Genomic DNA, 12449 nt, shown 5'->3' with positions numbered 1-12449 from the left:
CACTGCCATTTGGATAAGGTGTCAGTCTTCTCTGGGGATGATCAGGGTGGTGCAACCTGATCAATCTCACCATGTTCTACGACCTTCCGCGAACCATTCTGCACACACCCGTTGCACTGTCGAAAAACTTTGCCCCACACAAGCAGCATTTTCCCAGATGGGTGCGTCACTTTTTCACATGTCAATAATGTGCCCTCTTTTAAACTCACTGATCTGATGCTACGGTTCACGCATTTGTCTGCGAGACATCCTGTACGTCTGCTCAAGTCACAGTGGTTCATAGCAATGTGAGCTACAGGCACATTTCATTGGTAGGTGGTGTTGCCCCGCAATACTGTTATTGACTTTGAACCTGCAGGCTGACATGGTTCAAATGCTAATCATTTCTGCAGAATATACCAATGTGCATGTCCTGTGAATATGTACATCCTATCTTGAGTCGTTCAGGGTGTTCTCCTTTTTTCTGAACATGAGTGTATTACCATAACAATCAACATATCATTGTGTGATGCCTGTAGAATGAACACAAATAAATAAGAATTGAGCGACAATCCCTGGATTTGAATAAATGAATGAATAAATAAATAAATAAATAAAAGCAATACAGCAAAAATCCCTCAGCACTATCCATGTCATCATTTTTCTGCAGGCTGCATCACCTTCATTATCGTCCCCTTTCATCTTGCACCTTGTCAATCAAAGCACGAGCTGACTAAATCTATAAGACAGGTTCTGTTGAAAGTTCTCTGTGGAAGGTATAAACATTCATCTCAACTGTAGCTGTTAACTTGCTGCCTATTACACAAGACAAGTGCACTCTTCGTTGATGGATTACTACCTGTTGCTTCAGGTTCTTTGTATACAGTTGTTGCCTCCTGTGCAGAGGACAGCAAGCCTGCAGTGTAAAACATGAAGAATCAAACTTCCTGGCAGATTAAAACTGTGTGCCGGACCGAGAAGTGAACTCTGAGTCACGCTTGGGTAGTTCAGATGGTACAGCTCTTCCCCATGAAAGTTTTGGTCTGGCACACAGTTTTAATCTGCCAGGAAGTTTCATATCAATACACACTCCACTGCAGAGTGAAAGTTTCATTCTGGAACCATCTCCCTTGCTGAGGCTAAGCCATGTCTCCTCAATATCCTTTCTTAAAGGAGTGCTAGTTCTGCAAGGTTCACAGAAGAGCTTCTGTGAAGTTTGGAAGGTAGGAGATGAGGTACTGGTGAAATTAAAGCTGTGAGAATGGTTGAGTCGTGCTTGGGTATCTCAGATGGGGAGTACTTGCACATGAAGGCAAAGGTCCTGAGTTCGAGTCTCAGTCAAGCACACAGTTTTAATCTGCCAGCAAAGTTTCATGTCAGCACATACTCTGCTGTAGAGCGAAAGTTTCATTCTATGAAGAATCAAGTAATCAATTGTTGGGGAACTGCTAGAATATGGGGAAAATATGACCCTTGACTTACAATTACTTTACACTATTTCTGGGTTATGAGTCTCCCTGCTAAGTAATTCTCGATAGCATTTGAGAGACAGCACACGTCTCCTGATCAGTGCCGAAAACAGAGGAACTATAGTAGGACTGAGAAACTTTTACTGTTACTATCACCATTGTGCATGGTTACACTAGGCCCCTATGTATCTCTCCAATTTTAGGATAAAAGTCAATTATATCTATATCATCATGTTTCTCCCTCAGACCTGTGCATTTTATTGTCCACAGCCCTAGAATTCTCCTCCCTCCCCCCCTTCCCCACCTCCTTTCCTTCCCTCAAACATCTATTTAGTTCATTCTTCCCTAGATTCAATTTTGTCATTTAACATTTCATCACTTGTTTTCTTAATTCTCTTGGCATTGAATCAACAAAACCAACATTTTAATGTCTCCACCTGGTCCATTTACCTCACTGATTTCTTTAGAAAAAAAAAAAATGTAAAAGCTGTCCTAAAACTGAAACTTGGTTAGACCAACAGCCTTGGTCCTATTTGAGGTGGCATGCCTTTGTCTTGCTCCCACCTTCAAGCTGACTTGACAAACAATTAATGGATGAAAGGGGGGAGGGCGGAGGAGGGGGGAAGGGGCGGGGGAGGAGGGGGAGGAGGAGGGTGTATCCCTACAGTTCAACACAGAGTTTAAATTCGCCTTTCTTCACATACAGAAATCATTACAAGAGGGATAAGTGACAGAAATAATCCCAGGAGCAAGCGAGGATTGAACCTGTACCTTCAAAACAACAACATGGCCTCACTAGTAGGCCTGCACAGAGAGCCGATAGGGTTCTGTATAAACTTACAAAAATGATCAGTTTGAAGTATCACATAAAAACAGTAGATGAGTACCTTCAGTACAAAAAAGGACAGAGGTTGTTTTTCAAAGGCACTCTTTCTGCTACTACATAGGAAAGTAAATCATTTCCATCATCATCATAAATAGATAAGGATTAATCAAAATTTGTTGTTGTTATACTTTATATAAGTAGCCTACAGTTGCTGCTCCTGTCAATTAACAAATAATGTAACACACTTCACATTCCTGAAGATTCCCCATTGTGGTGAGGGATATGAAACACAATATGACTTCACAAATCTTATCAATAACATAGTTCTGTTAATTGCGACTGCCATGAGCAGTAGGAGTAAAATGGACACAGTCCTTGCCAGTGTGCACACAAACCATTTTTACCAGAAAAAGCTAACAATACTACAATCACCTACGCTAATAAACAACCCATATTTCATATTTTGGTAGCAAGTTATGTAACGAGTAGTGATTTATTAAAATCTGTATTTCTTCAACTGATTGTAGTCCTGGATTGTTAAAATTTATGACTTGTCTTGGCCTGAACTATTTGTGAAAACTAACTAGTTTACAGCCTCTCATTTTGTACACAAATTCTTTTATTGCTCATTAGAGACCATTGTCATCAATAGAATACAACTGGTACATTTTACCGTTTTTTGTTTCTTCTTAGTTTATGTTATGTCTAGTGAATAGTTGGCATTAATTCTAAAGTATATACCTGAATCCACAGGCCTACTAAGCAAACAACTGTAAAGTGCATGGCGGGAGATACTGTTTATTGTATCGTATACTCGTTTGTGACAGGTCCGTTGAGGACTGGAGTATGGTGCTTACTTCCATGAACAAGTGCTGCTGTTACTCTAACAGACTAATTATGGAAAGCTCCCGAATTAAACGGACTTTACATGACCAATAAGTACTTATGCATCATAACTTTTGCTGCCCTTAGTAGTGACACTCCATTCACAATATAAACTGCGAAACACCCAACATTACAAAAGGCAAGGACTGGAACTTTTTCACATCAAATATTAATAAATAAAAACTAATCGTACACAAATCCTGCAACGGTATACACCTGTGGGTTTTCACGAATAGGGCCATCAGTTTCAATGGCATCTCTCTGATTTAATAGTACATTAAGACCCTCAATACACTGCGATAACGGCTGGCTGTTCTCTGCTCTTCTATTATCCAGCAGCCCATACCTACTACAGATTACTGCCTTTTACATGCTTACAGCGTTACATGAATGAGACAGCATTGTTTGTTGTTGCATACTTCCAGCAGCAGGCCACGCCGTTACCATTAACGGGCAGAAAATGCACTTAAAAGTATTTAACATCAATATTTCACTTTAAGTATCTGAGTAACTCAATTTAAAAAGCTTTATTTCACTTCCGGTGGGAGTGACTTTCTGTTCTGGTACTAAAACTACGAATGTACAATTTTTTTCTTGTATAAAACAAACAAATTTTACCGTGGCAACAGCACATTCCGAAATTGCTTAAAGGCAAGATTCCCTATCCTCATCATATCTGCGCCAAGCCTCATATCAGCTCAGTTTACTGTTTACATTTGCTTGTGTTCACAGGTTGGCCAACATTTCTTTTTTGTCACTTCGCAATGCAAGTATCGGAAATTCCGGCGCAGCTTTTGACTTACTGTCTCTCACACTCAATTTCTGATGTCTCTCTTTTCATATTATTGGTAAGTAACTTAAAAACGAAAATTGCTATAAAATAATTTTTTGTCTCTTGATCAACATCGTTTGTTAATTATCTACAGTCAACTTAACACAGGTGGCTGTCGATTATTAACGTGAGAACGGTACGAAAACATGTTAACATATCATGTGAAAATCCAATTTAAGGCTGGCTGGTTTCGGCTCTTCTATTATCCAACAGCCTCTCAAGTGGATATAATATATTTTGGATAAAAAAGCGACGGAAATTAATTTTACCGATTATCATTCAAATTCACACTAATGCGCTACAACAAATTTGACAAGCTCACTGATCAAGGGCACTAGACACATAATTAATTCAATGCTCCAACAAAACAGACAAAAAGTCGTCACGGTAATCGCAGTAAGCATCTTGGGACTGAGTGTTTAAGAATGAATATCGGGGTTGTAAGTCTTTGTAGCATATGTTACTGTCAACTTACAGTTATAAATAATACATCAAATGAATGAGGAATTCAGCTTTGTTTGCATAATCGTGTAAACATTCGTGAAATCGGAGTAGTTCACTGTGGTAACAAAGAAGAATCAGCTAGCATTCAAAATGGGGTACGGCAAGGTTTGTCCTTAGCCCCATACTTATTTAATCTGCACATACAAAAGGTTATCGACAGGTTGAGAGAAGTAAACATAAGAGTAACAATTCGTGGTGATAAGATAGACATACTGAGATTTGTCTGTTATATAGCACTAACTGTAGAAAGTAAAGGAGACATGCAAAAAATCCTGAACCCAGTGGATAGAATAATGGAGGAGGAGTTCCATATGAATCAACACACATAAAACAAATACGGAATTTAGATGATAATATTCTTGAACTATACTTTATGGGTGGGCCTTGTCGTTTAGTACGTATGTGCATGCCTGGCAACATTTTTGTATGAATGCGCGGTGTCTGTTCTTTCCAATATGTCTGAAAAAACGGACACTGTGCATTAATATAATTGATTCGCCTAGATGGGCAATGGATTCAGCTTTTCCAGTACGGATGCTCAAGTACGTCCAATCTCTCGCAGGAAACTCAGAGTGACGAGCATGGAAGAAATGGACAGGGATTGGGGACAGGTGGTGCTTGGTGGGAATGTACATTGGCCGTGAGTCATGCCGAGATAGTCTGCGCAGTTGCAGTAACACTGTGTCCCGGATGTCGCAGTGGTTAACATACCTGCTTAGTAAGCACGAGATGCCAGGCTCGAATCCCAGTCTGGTACACATTTTTACTCATTGCCACTGATTCCACATAATGTTCCTGTGCAGCTGACACCAGTAATCCCTTTCCTTTCTCCCCAACTCCATCATTAATTTACATGAAAGGCTTTTGTGACCTTTCAAAGTAATATACTAGAATTCAAGAAATCTCAATCAAAGGCTAACAATAAGATTAATTTTACGTAGCTGCGTTTCAGTCATGTAAAATTTTGTAAATGAGGTCATGGGTGCCGTTTGACTGTAAAATTATTAATCTGTAAAACCTAATTTTGCAATTTCGACTGTGTGGCCATTATCAAGTGTTAATAATTGCCCCTTAGTACATGTCAAAAGGTAACTCTTAACTGACATGACATGACACAGAAGCTAGTTTGTGCTCCTTGTGTATTGTAATCTTGGAAATGAATCATGAATATGTTGCTTGTACTGTGTTTTATTTCTGCTTGCATCTGTAATATGATGCCATTTTGTTTTTGTTTCATATAAAACAGAAACTGGTTTTGTCAAACAGTGTTCTGTTGGCATTTCTTCCTGCCTAAGAATCTGTGTGTGAACTGCTCGATTTAAATGCGAATATTATTACTATTCTACTTCATTTTAGTTCATATCCGTTTTCCGCACTTTCTCGCATTTAACGGAGAACTTCATGTTGGCAGGTTTTGACAAAATTAGTATTCAGCTTAGCACATCATGTCATATCTTGTCATGGAATGACTAGGGCCTACATATTTCTGCTTTGAATGGTGTTGCTTCTTGCGATTTAGTATGCTTTATAGTCTTATGGTGAAGGCCTTTTTCCTTCCAAACGCTAAAACTACAACAGTAGTTACCCAGATTTGCTCACATGTTACAAACAGGTAGTAGAAACAATACATTTTAACAATCGATATACTACAATCATCCTCCAATGATAATTCAAAAACGAAATAATAAACACTGTCGTGCTTTCATCACTGGATCTACTATAGTCCATTTAAAATTGCTTGACAGTTACATCTGTCACTTTCCGCTATGGTGTTACATTAGCCACCAGCTACTGCTCGGTCATAGGTAACACACCAAACGTAAATGGCAAGTCCTTGACAAATGCTGTTAATGGGTAACACAGAGCAATGTTGTAAGTGGCCGCCACATGGTATGTCAGAAACGCGAGATGCTCTGTCGACAGCTAAGTTCAGTTGCCCAACGACTGAACTGCAGCAGGAGACACTTTTTGTAGCCCCGAATTTAAACTCGTGTCCTAAGCTAACATCATCCTCATGATGTGTAATCTATCCAAGAAAGCAGTGGTCAGCAATCTGCAGCAGAACTAAAATTACAATCGCTTTGTTCATGGCTATTAAAGCTAACCTCACGTCATGAGGCTCTCCAAAACCCGATCACAAGGGCAAGTAGACGTCGAGCCCCACAAGACATGATGGGCACTGAAATCTCCCAATAATACAAATGGTCGTGGGAGTTGTTCCACGAGATCTATGAGCACTTCAGAGTCTATTCCATCTAGCAGATGTAGCGAGCAAACAGCGATCCTCTAACACCCATGAATTTTGCAGATCAGTAGCCAGGGGAAGAGCAGAGGGTGATGTGCGTTATTAATAAACACAGCAACCCCTCACTTGGCTCTGTCCCCAGTCAGGTTATCCTTTCAGCGAAGGGCATTGTCCCATAGCACAGCGGTTTCAGTAACTTTACAATGTGTTTCTTGTAAACACAGGCACAAGGGGAGTTCCTGCACTAGGAATTTCGGTTCCTCTACATGTGTTCTGATCCCATTACTGTTCTACTGTAAGATGGCAGCCATCTGTGAAGGGGGTTGCACTTTCACCATGTCTTTCGGTCGGGGAAGGGAGCCCATAATGGGTGGGGGCTCAGTCTTGGGGTGAGATGATCGCCCCAGTTCGATATCAAGCTCCATCAGCTCTACTGAAGAGTCAAGAGAGACATCAGATAGTATGACATCGACATCATTGGACTATTTACTTCCTGTCTCCATTGGTAGGCTTTGGAGCCACAACCATAGCAGTGATAGTAGCAGCACTGGGCAGTGGACCAGACTGAAATTTAGGGGGAGCATGGAGCTACACAACGTTTGCGACCACAGACGTTTCTGACGTTTTGGGAGAAAGTGTAGGCTGTGAAGTAAATGCAGCAGCACAAGACACTGACAAACACAGGTATTAGTGCTAACACAAGCTACCTCCATACATGTAGCAGCATCAGTTTTCTGTACTGACTGTTTAACGACTGACACAAAAGAAGTGGCGAAGGGTCTTACAACTCTTCTTGGCCTCACCAGAGGGGATCTGTCATGTGGTTTTAATCTTCTGCACCTTCCATTCTTCAAGGAAGACACAGCAGTTCCTACTCCAAACAGGGTGAGTCCTAGAGTAATTCACACACTTTGGAGGAGACGAACATCTGACTCCTTCGTGAATAACGTTGTCATATTTGCCACAAGTGGCCTTACCCCTGCATCCAAGAGTGGTGTTTCCAAACCGATGGCACTTGAAACAGAGCACTGGTTTGTTCTACAAATGACAAGCCTGGTGTTTCACAATGTAGTCACATCTAAAAAGCTTCAAAATTTTGGCAATCATATTTTCACTAAATCCTTCAAAAGCAAGCTGCTTTGTCTCTAGTGTATCACTATCAGTGTGGGCCCATTGTCTGAATTCAATCACATCATCCAAATCAGAGTTTTTAAACACTTCTGTTAAATATTTCTCTAATTCAATTCTATCTGGGCGGTTTTCACACTGTTGAAGCATGCAAATCTCAATGGTAGACAATTCTGGCAAGAAGGGCTTTGTAGTCAATCTCAATAAGGCTTGATTTGACTTGATTTGATTCTAACAGGAGAGCTAAAACAGCTTAGATCTAACCCGCCACTGCCCACATCGAAACAAGGTTTATTGTGTGGTATCGCTCCCTGTATATCTAGTAAAGCCAACCAGTGCCCTTAAATAGTCCAATGAGTCCCTCTATTAGTTTTTTGTTAGACACAATTTCTTCAGGTCTAGTTGTCACGAAGATTCTGTATCTTTTACTCTCCAATGCCATGCATTCAAAGAATAGGTGTAATGCAGTTTCTTCACCCTCATCACAGATCCTACATTTAGGGTCCTCTTCCATCATACCCATTGTGTGTAGGTGTTTTTTGAAATTCCCATGACCGGTCATCAGTCCAGTCATGAGTCTGATCTCTTTCCTGTTCAATCCCAGGATTAAAGAGCTTCTTTTAAAACATGGCTTGGGCATCATTACCTTACCATGTTTTTGTTTATGGACCTTGGTCCAATATCCTACGTGCTGTTTCCTAAGCCAGTTCCGTAGTTCTAATTTGATCATAACCTTGGTGATTGTCAAGACAGGTTCCGGTCCACACACTCCTTGGTCGATTCCCAGTCCTCTCTTCGAGCCTCTGAGAGCCGTTGTCTCTCTGGGGTCACATACTGGTCTGTGTTATCCGACAGAGCATATCGAGGAAAGTGAGTTTTGAGGAGCAATTCGAGTGTCTCGTGCAGTCTTTGTGTATTCCCCATCCTCCTTCCTCAACGTACCTCCTGGATTAGTTGGTACTCTAGTGAGAATCTTGTGAAGTCTGGCTTGTGCAGCCATGCCTTCCACTTCCTCACAGAATGCCTCCTTTGCTTGTCTTATTGCAAGATTGTAACTAACAAGGGCCTCACGATATTTAGCCAATTGTCCTTTGCGTCTCGCAAATATTAAACAGTCTCCATACCTGTTTTCTTTGCGTTTCCAATTTGTTATTCCACCAAGGAACACTCCTATTTGTGCACTTCCTGGTGATTTTGCAGTTGTCCTGATATGAGGTCACTATGGCAGAGGTAACAGCCTCTGCTACTTCCTCAAATTCTACTGGCTTCCTTATCGTGGTTTTAATTTCCGATAAGCCTAAGTGAAGGTCCCTCCTATATGTCTCCCAGTCTGTTTTCCTGGGACTTCTATAAGTCATGGTCTGCCTGATTCCCATTTCAACCTTGAATTTAATGTACATGTGGTCCGATGAGGATGGCGCCAACACCACATGCCATTGTTTGACATAACTACCCATCGTCATGGAACCAAATGTTATGTCAATTACTTCTTCCCTTCTGCTATTCCTGAATGTAGGTTCATTGCCCCTATTCAGGACCTCTAAGTTGTTAGCCAAGAGGAATTCAAGAAGGTACTCACTTCTACTGTTGGTGTCCTTGCTGCCCCACACTAGGTTGTGGCCACTGGCGTCGCACCCCACCAGCAGTTGGTCACCTTGCCGATGGCAAGTCTCTACCAGTATCCTCACCTCCAAGGGAAGGGGAGAACTGTTTTCATAAGGAAGGTATGCTGAGGCCAAGACAATTTCCCTCGTGATACCTTCCTTGCATTGCTGCATTTTGATGGTTACTAAGTCCCTAGAGCAGAAATCCATCATTGGCATGAAAGAAATGCCGTTTCTAACATAGATGCATGTTCTGGAGTTTCTTAGATTTCTAGCATAGATCAACTTACCTCCAGAGTCTCCGAGGTCCGATACACCCCCTTTGTATAAATAGGGTTCTTGTATCAGGGCCACATCCACTCCCTGTCTCCCCAGGCAGCGGATCAGGGCAGCAGAGGTCACTTTACTGTGCCTCAGATTAATCTGCAGCACCTCCAGGCTCCGTCTTACTGCCATCTTTGAGGTCTTTGAGAACCCTGACGGTGACCTTCGAGTACCCTGAAAACAGTTTCAGGTGCTGCTCCCGCATCTCCTTCAGGGACTTCTCACCAACCTCCACCACCAGGGTTCGTCCTTCCAGAGCACCTTCTGGTTAATCACTCTCCAGTCTTCTGTCGGTACTTTAGGGTTGTGGGCCCCTATTTTCCCGAACAGAGTCGTGGGAGAGACTTCCTTAAGGATCTTGGGTACCCATAATTATATCTTTGCGGTGTTAAGAAGCTCCCCTGCCATCTTGACCAGCAGTTTTGCATCTTCCCACGGCGATATCATGGGCACCTTGTCCTTGAGCCATTCTACTGTGTGCACCCCCTCACAGACAAAAATGAGTGCACCACGATCTAGATAGACCCTCCTGAAGTTGGGACCAGGGCCAGCGTCCCCCCATCAATCTTTTCAAAGAGGGCCATCTGTACTAGTTCCTCCTGCTGCGAGGTAATGGCCACCAGTGGATAACCTTCCTGGATAACTGCCATCCTAAAAACCGAGACTGCAGCACTATAGGTCTGTCTCCCTATTTCTTGCCTCGGTTCTTTCTGGATTCGCTTATCCGGGGAGGAGGGAGTCTTTGATTCCTCCCTTATCCGCTTACTACCTGTCTTTGGCGTTATGGGGGTCTGCGTGTCCCCTTCAACCTGAGACAGTTTTTTCCTGGGGGTCTTGGGTTCTAGTCCCTTTACTTCCCTCCATTTGTGTTTCGGAAGCCATTCTTTTCCTTCCTTTTCCCTCTGTTCCCTGAGTAGCTTCCTCCTTCGGGCCCCAGACAAGCCTTTGATCTTAATCTGGTCCAGCTTCTCGGTTACAGTTCCCAGTTCTGGCTCAGGTCTAGACCCTGATTCAGTATTGGAAGTGCCTTCCATCGGTTCAGTCCTCGATGTTTGGGTATCTGAGGTCTCAATTTGCCCCTCAGTTTCTTTTTCTTTTTTTGTAGTCGTGTCCATGTTGGTCCGACGAGATTTGGGGATCTAGAAGGTCCACACCACGAATACCCCGCGCGTTGCAAGGCTAATTACTGAGGGAGGTCGCCCGGTATCCCTGAGGCTCTGTTTGCGACACATCTTCCCATGTGCTACGCACCCCTCAGCACGGATCGCATCACACCTTCGGTTGGGTCAGGGAATAGGGTAGGACTAGGAGTGGATAGGGAAGAGGGGACATTGTGGGACACTCTTAGTCTGATCCATCGGATGAGGCCTTTCTGGCAGTAGGTCCTCTACCTTTGGCATAGCCCTCAGCTTCCCGCAGATACGCAAGCCTCTCCACCCGCACGGACAGTGCTTCGTCAAAGTGGTGTCCCCCGGAGAGGTCAATAAGGCTTGCATTAAGCATTAGCTTCACATTTTGATGGATTGTGAAAACACATTTTTAATGTGTTCTAACTGCTCCAACAGTAATGCAGCATTTTGGTCACAACTCACAAAATTTAGAAAACCCAATGTCTTGCTGCGTGTTTTTTTTTTTTTTTCTTTTTGACACTAAATAAACAACTCTTTTATTTACAATAGGTGTTTCTGTTTGACTTCTAATTGAGACAAAATCCTTCTTTCCTAGACAAAGTCGGCTATATTCATCATTTTCATAAAAATTCGTAACTTTTTGTTTCACAGAGTCGGAAATTGGCCTTCCATACTTCGTTGCTGGTATTGCTACTGTGCCATTTGCAGCTTTTAGTTAATTTGTATTCCTAACAATTCTTCCAGAAACTTTGAATTCTCTTGCTAGTGTTTTTATGGACAAGATATTGGGAGTAAGTGTGAAAATCTGAAGCTTTGTTGGTTTAGGAATTTCAGTGAGGTTATTTTGTGCTTCAATTTATTCAGCAACTGATTGTAGTTGCTGCAGTTTGAGCACTGCGTGCTTGCATTTTCAATTTTAAATTATTGTGAATTGAGCCTTCCAGCAGCCGAAATTTGATCTGCAATTGTTCCCTGTACTTCGTTAAATTCTCACTCTGCATGGCTTTGCTTGTCCCTAGAGCTCTTCTAAGAAAACGTAAAGGGGAGAGACCAAAAGACGATCCAATTTTTTTGCTGCACTGCAGTCGTCATTAAAATCTAAATCTCCTTAATTGTTGGAAGCTGAGTGTGATGTCATTGATTCTATTGCTTTTATTCCTAACTCTTTTTAACATCTTGGGCACAACTTTTGGCTTGGCTTTATTTTCGTTTTTGTTATTTCGTTTAGCTCATCCACTGCTGCTACAGGAATAACTTGTGTGGTGTGATCCTTCTATGGAAAGGATTGCAATAACTCTTCTGCAGAAATTCGTATTTTCTTGCTTCATGGTGGAGACAGATCTGTAAGTCATCATCGACAGCTGGCCCACTGCGCCGATGTATCAGGTCTTGATCTTCGATACTGTAGCCAGTGATGTGATTTAATTGGTTAGGGGTGGCATTGAAGGTCTTTAAGTGACATTCAAAATTAGTGGCTTGACCAAGGCTGCACTGTGGAAGCGGTTTCAGGGTTGAAACTTCAG

General features: G+C 42.1%; 1 protein-coding gene across 2 annotated transcripts in view; it reads right to left on the bottom strand.

Moving 5' to 3' along the window:
• Positions 1 to 3898, bottom strand: part of LOC124777184 (transcription factor A, mitochondrial) — a 103918-nt gene extending 100020 nt beyond the window's left edge. For both annotated transcript variants that reach the window (XM_047252498.1, XM_047252497.1), the window contains exon 1: positions 3778 to 3898. In XM_047252498.1, coding sequence (XP_047108454.1) covers positions 3778 to 3851 — 74 coding nt within the window. In that variant the 5' untranslated portion in view covers positions 3852 to 3898. The remainder of the gene's footprint in view (positions 1 to 3777) is intronic.
• Positions 3899 to 12449: the final 8551 nt, after the last annotated feature.

The sequence above is a fragment of the Schistocerca piceifrons genome, chromosome 2, assembly GCF_021461385.2.
Source record: "Schistocerca piceifrons isolate TAMUIC-IGC-003096 chromosome 2, iqSchPice1.1, whole genome shotgun sequence".
Classification (NCBI taxonomy): Eukaryota; Metazoa; Arthropoda; class Insecta; order Orthoptera; family Acrididae; genus Schistocerca; species Schistocerca piceifrons.
The sequence above is the reverse complement of the archived record's forward strand: the minus strand, read 5'-3'. Positions and strand labels throughout refer to the sequence as shown.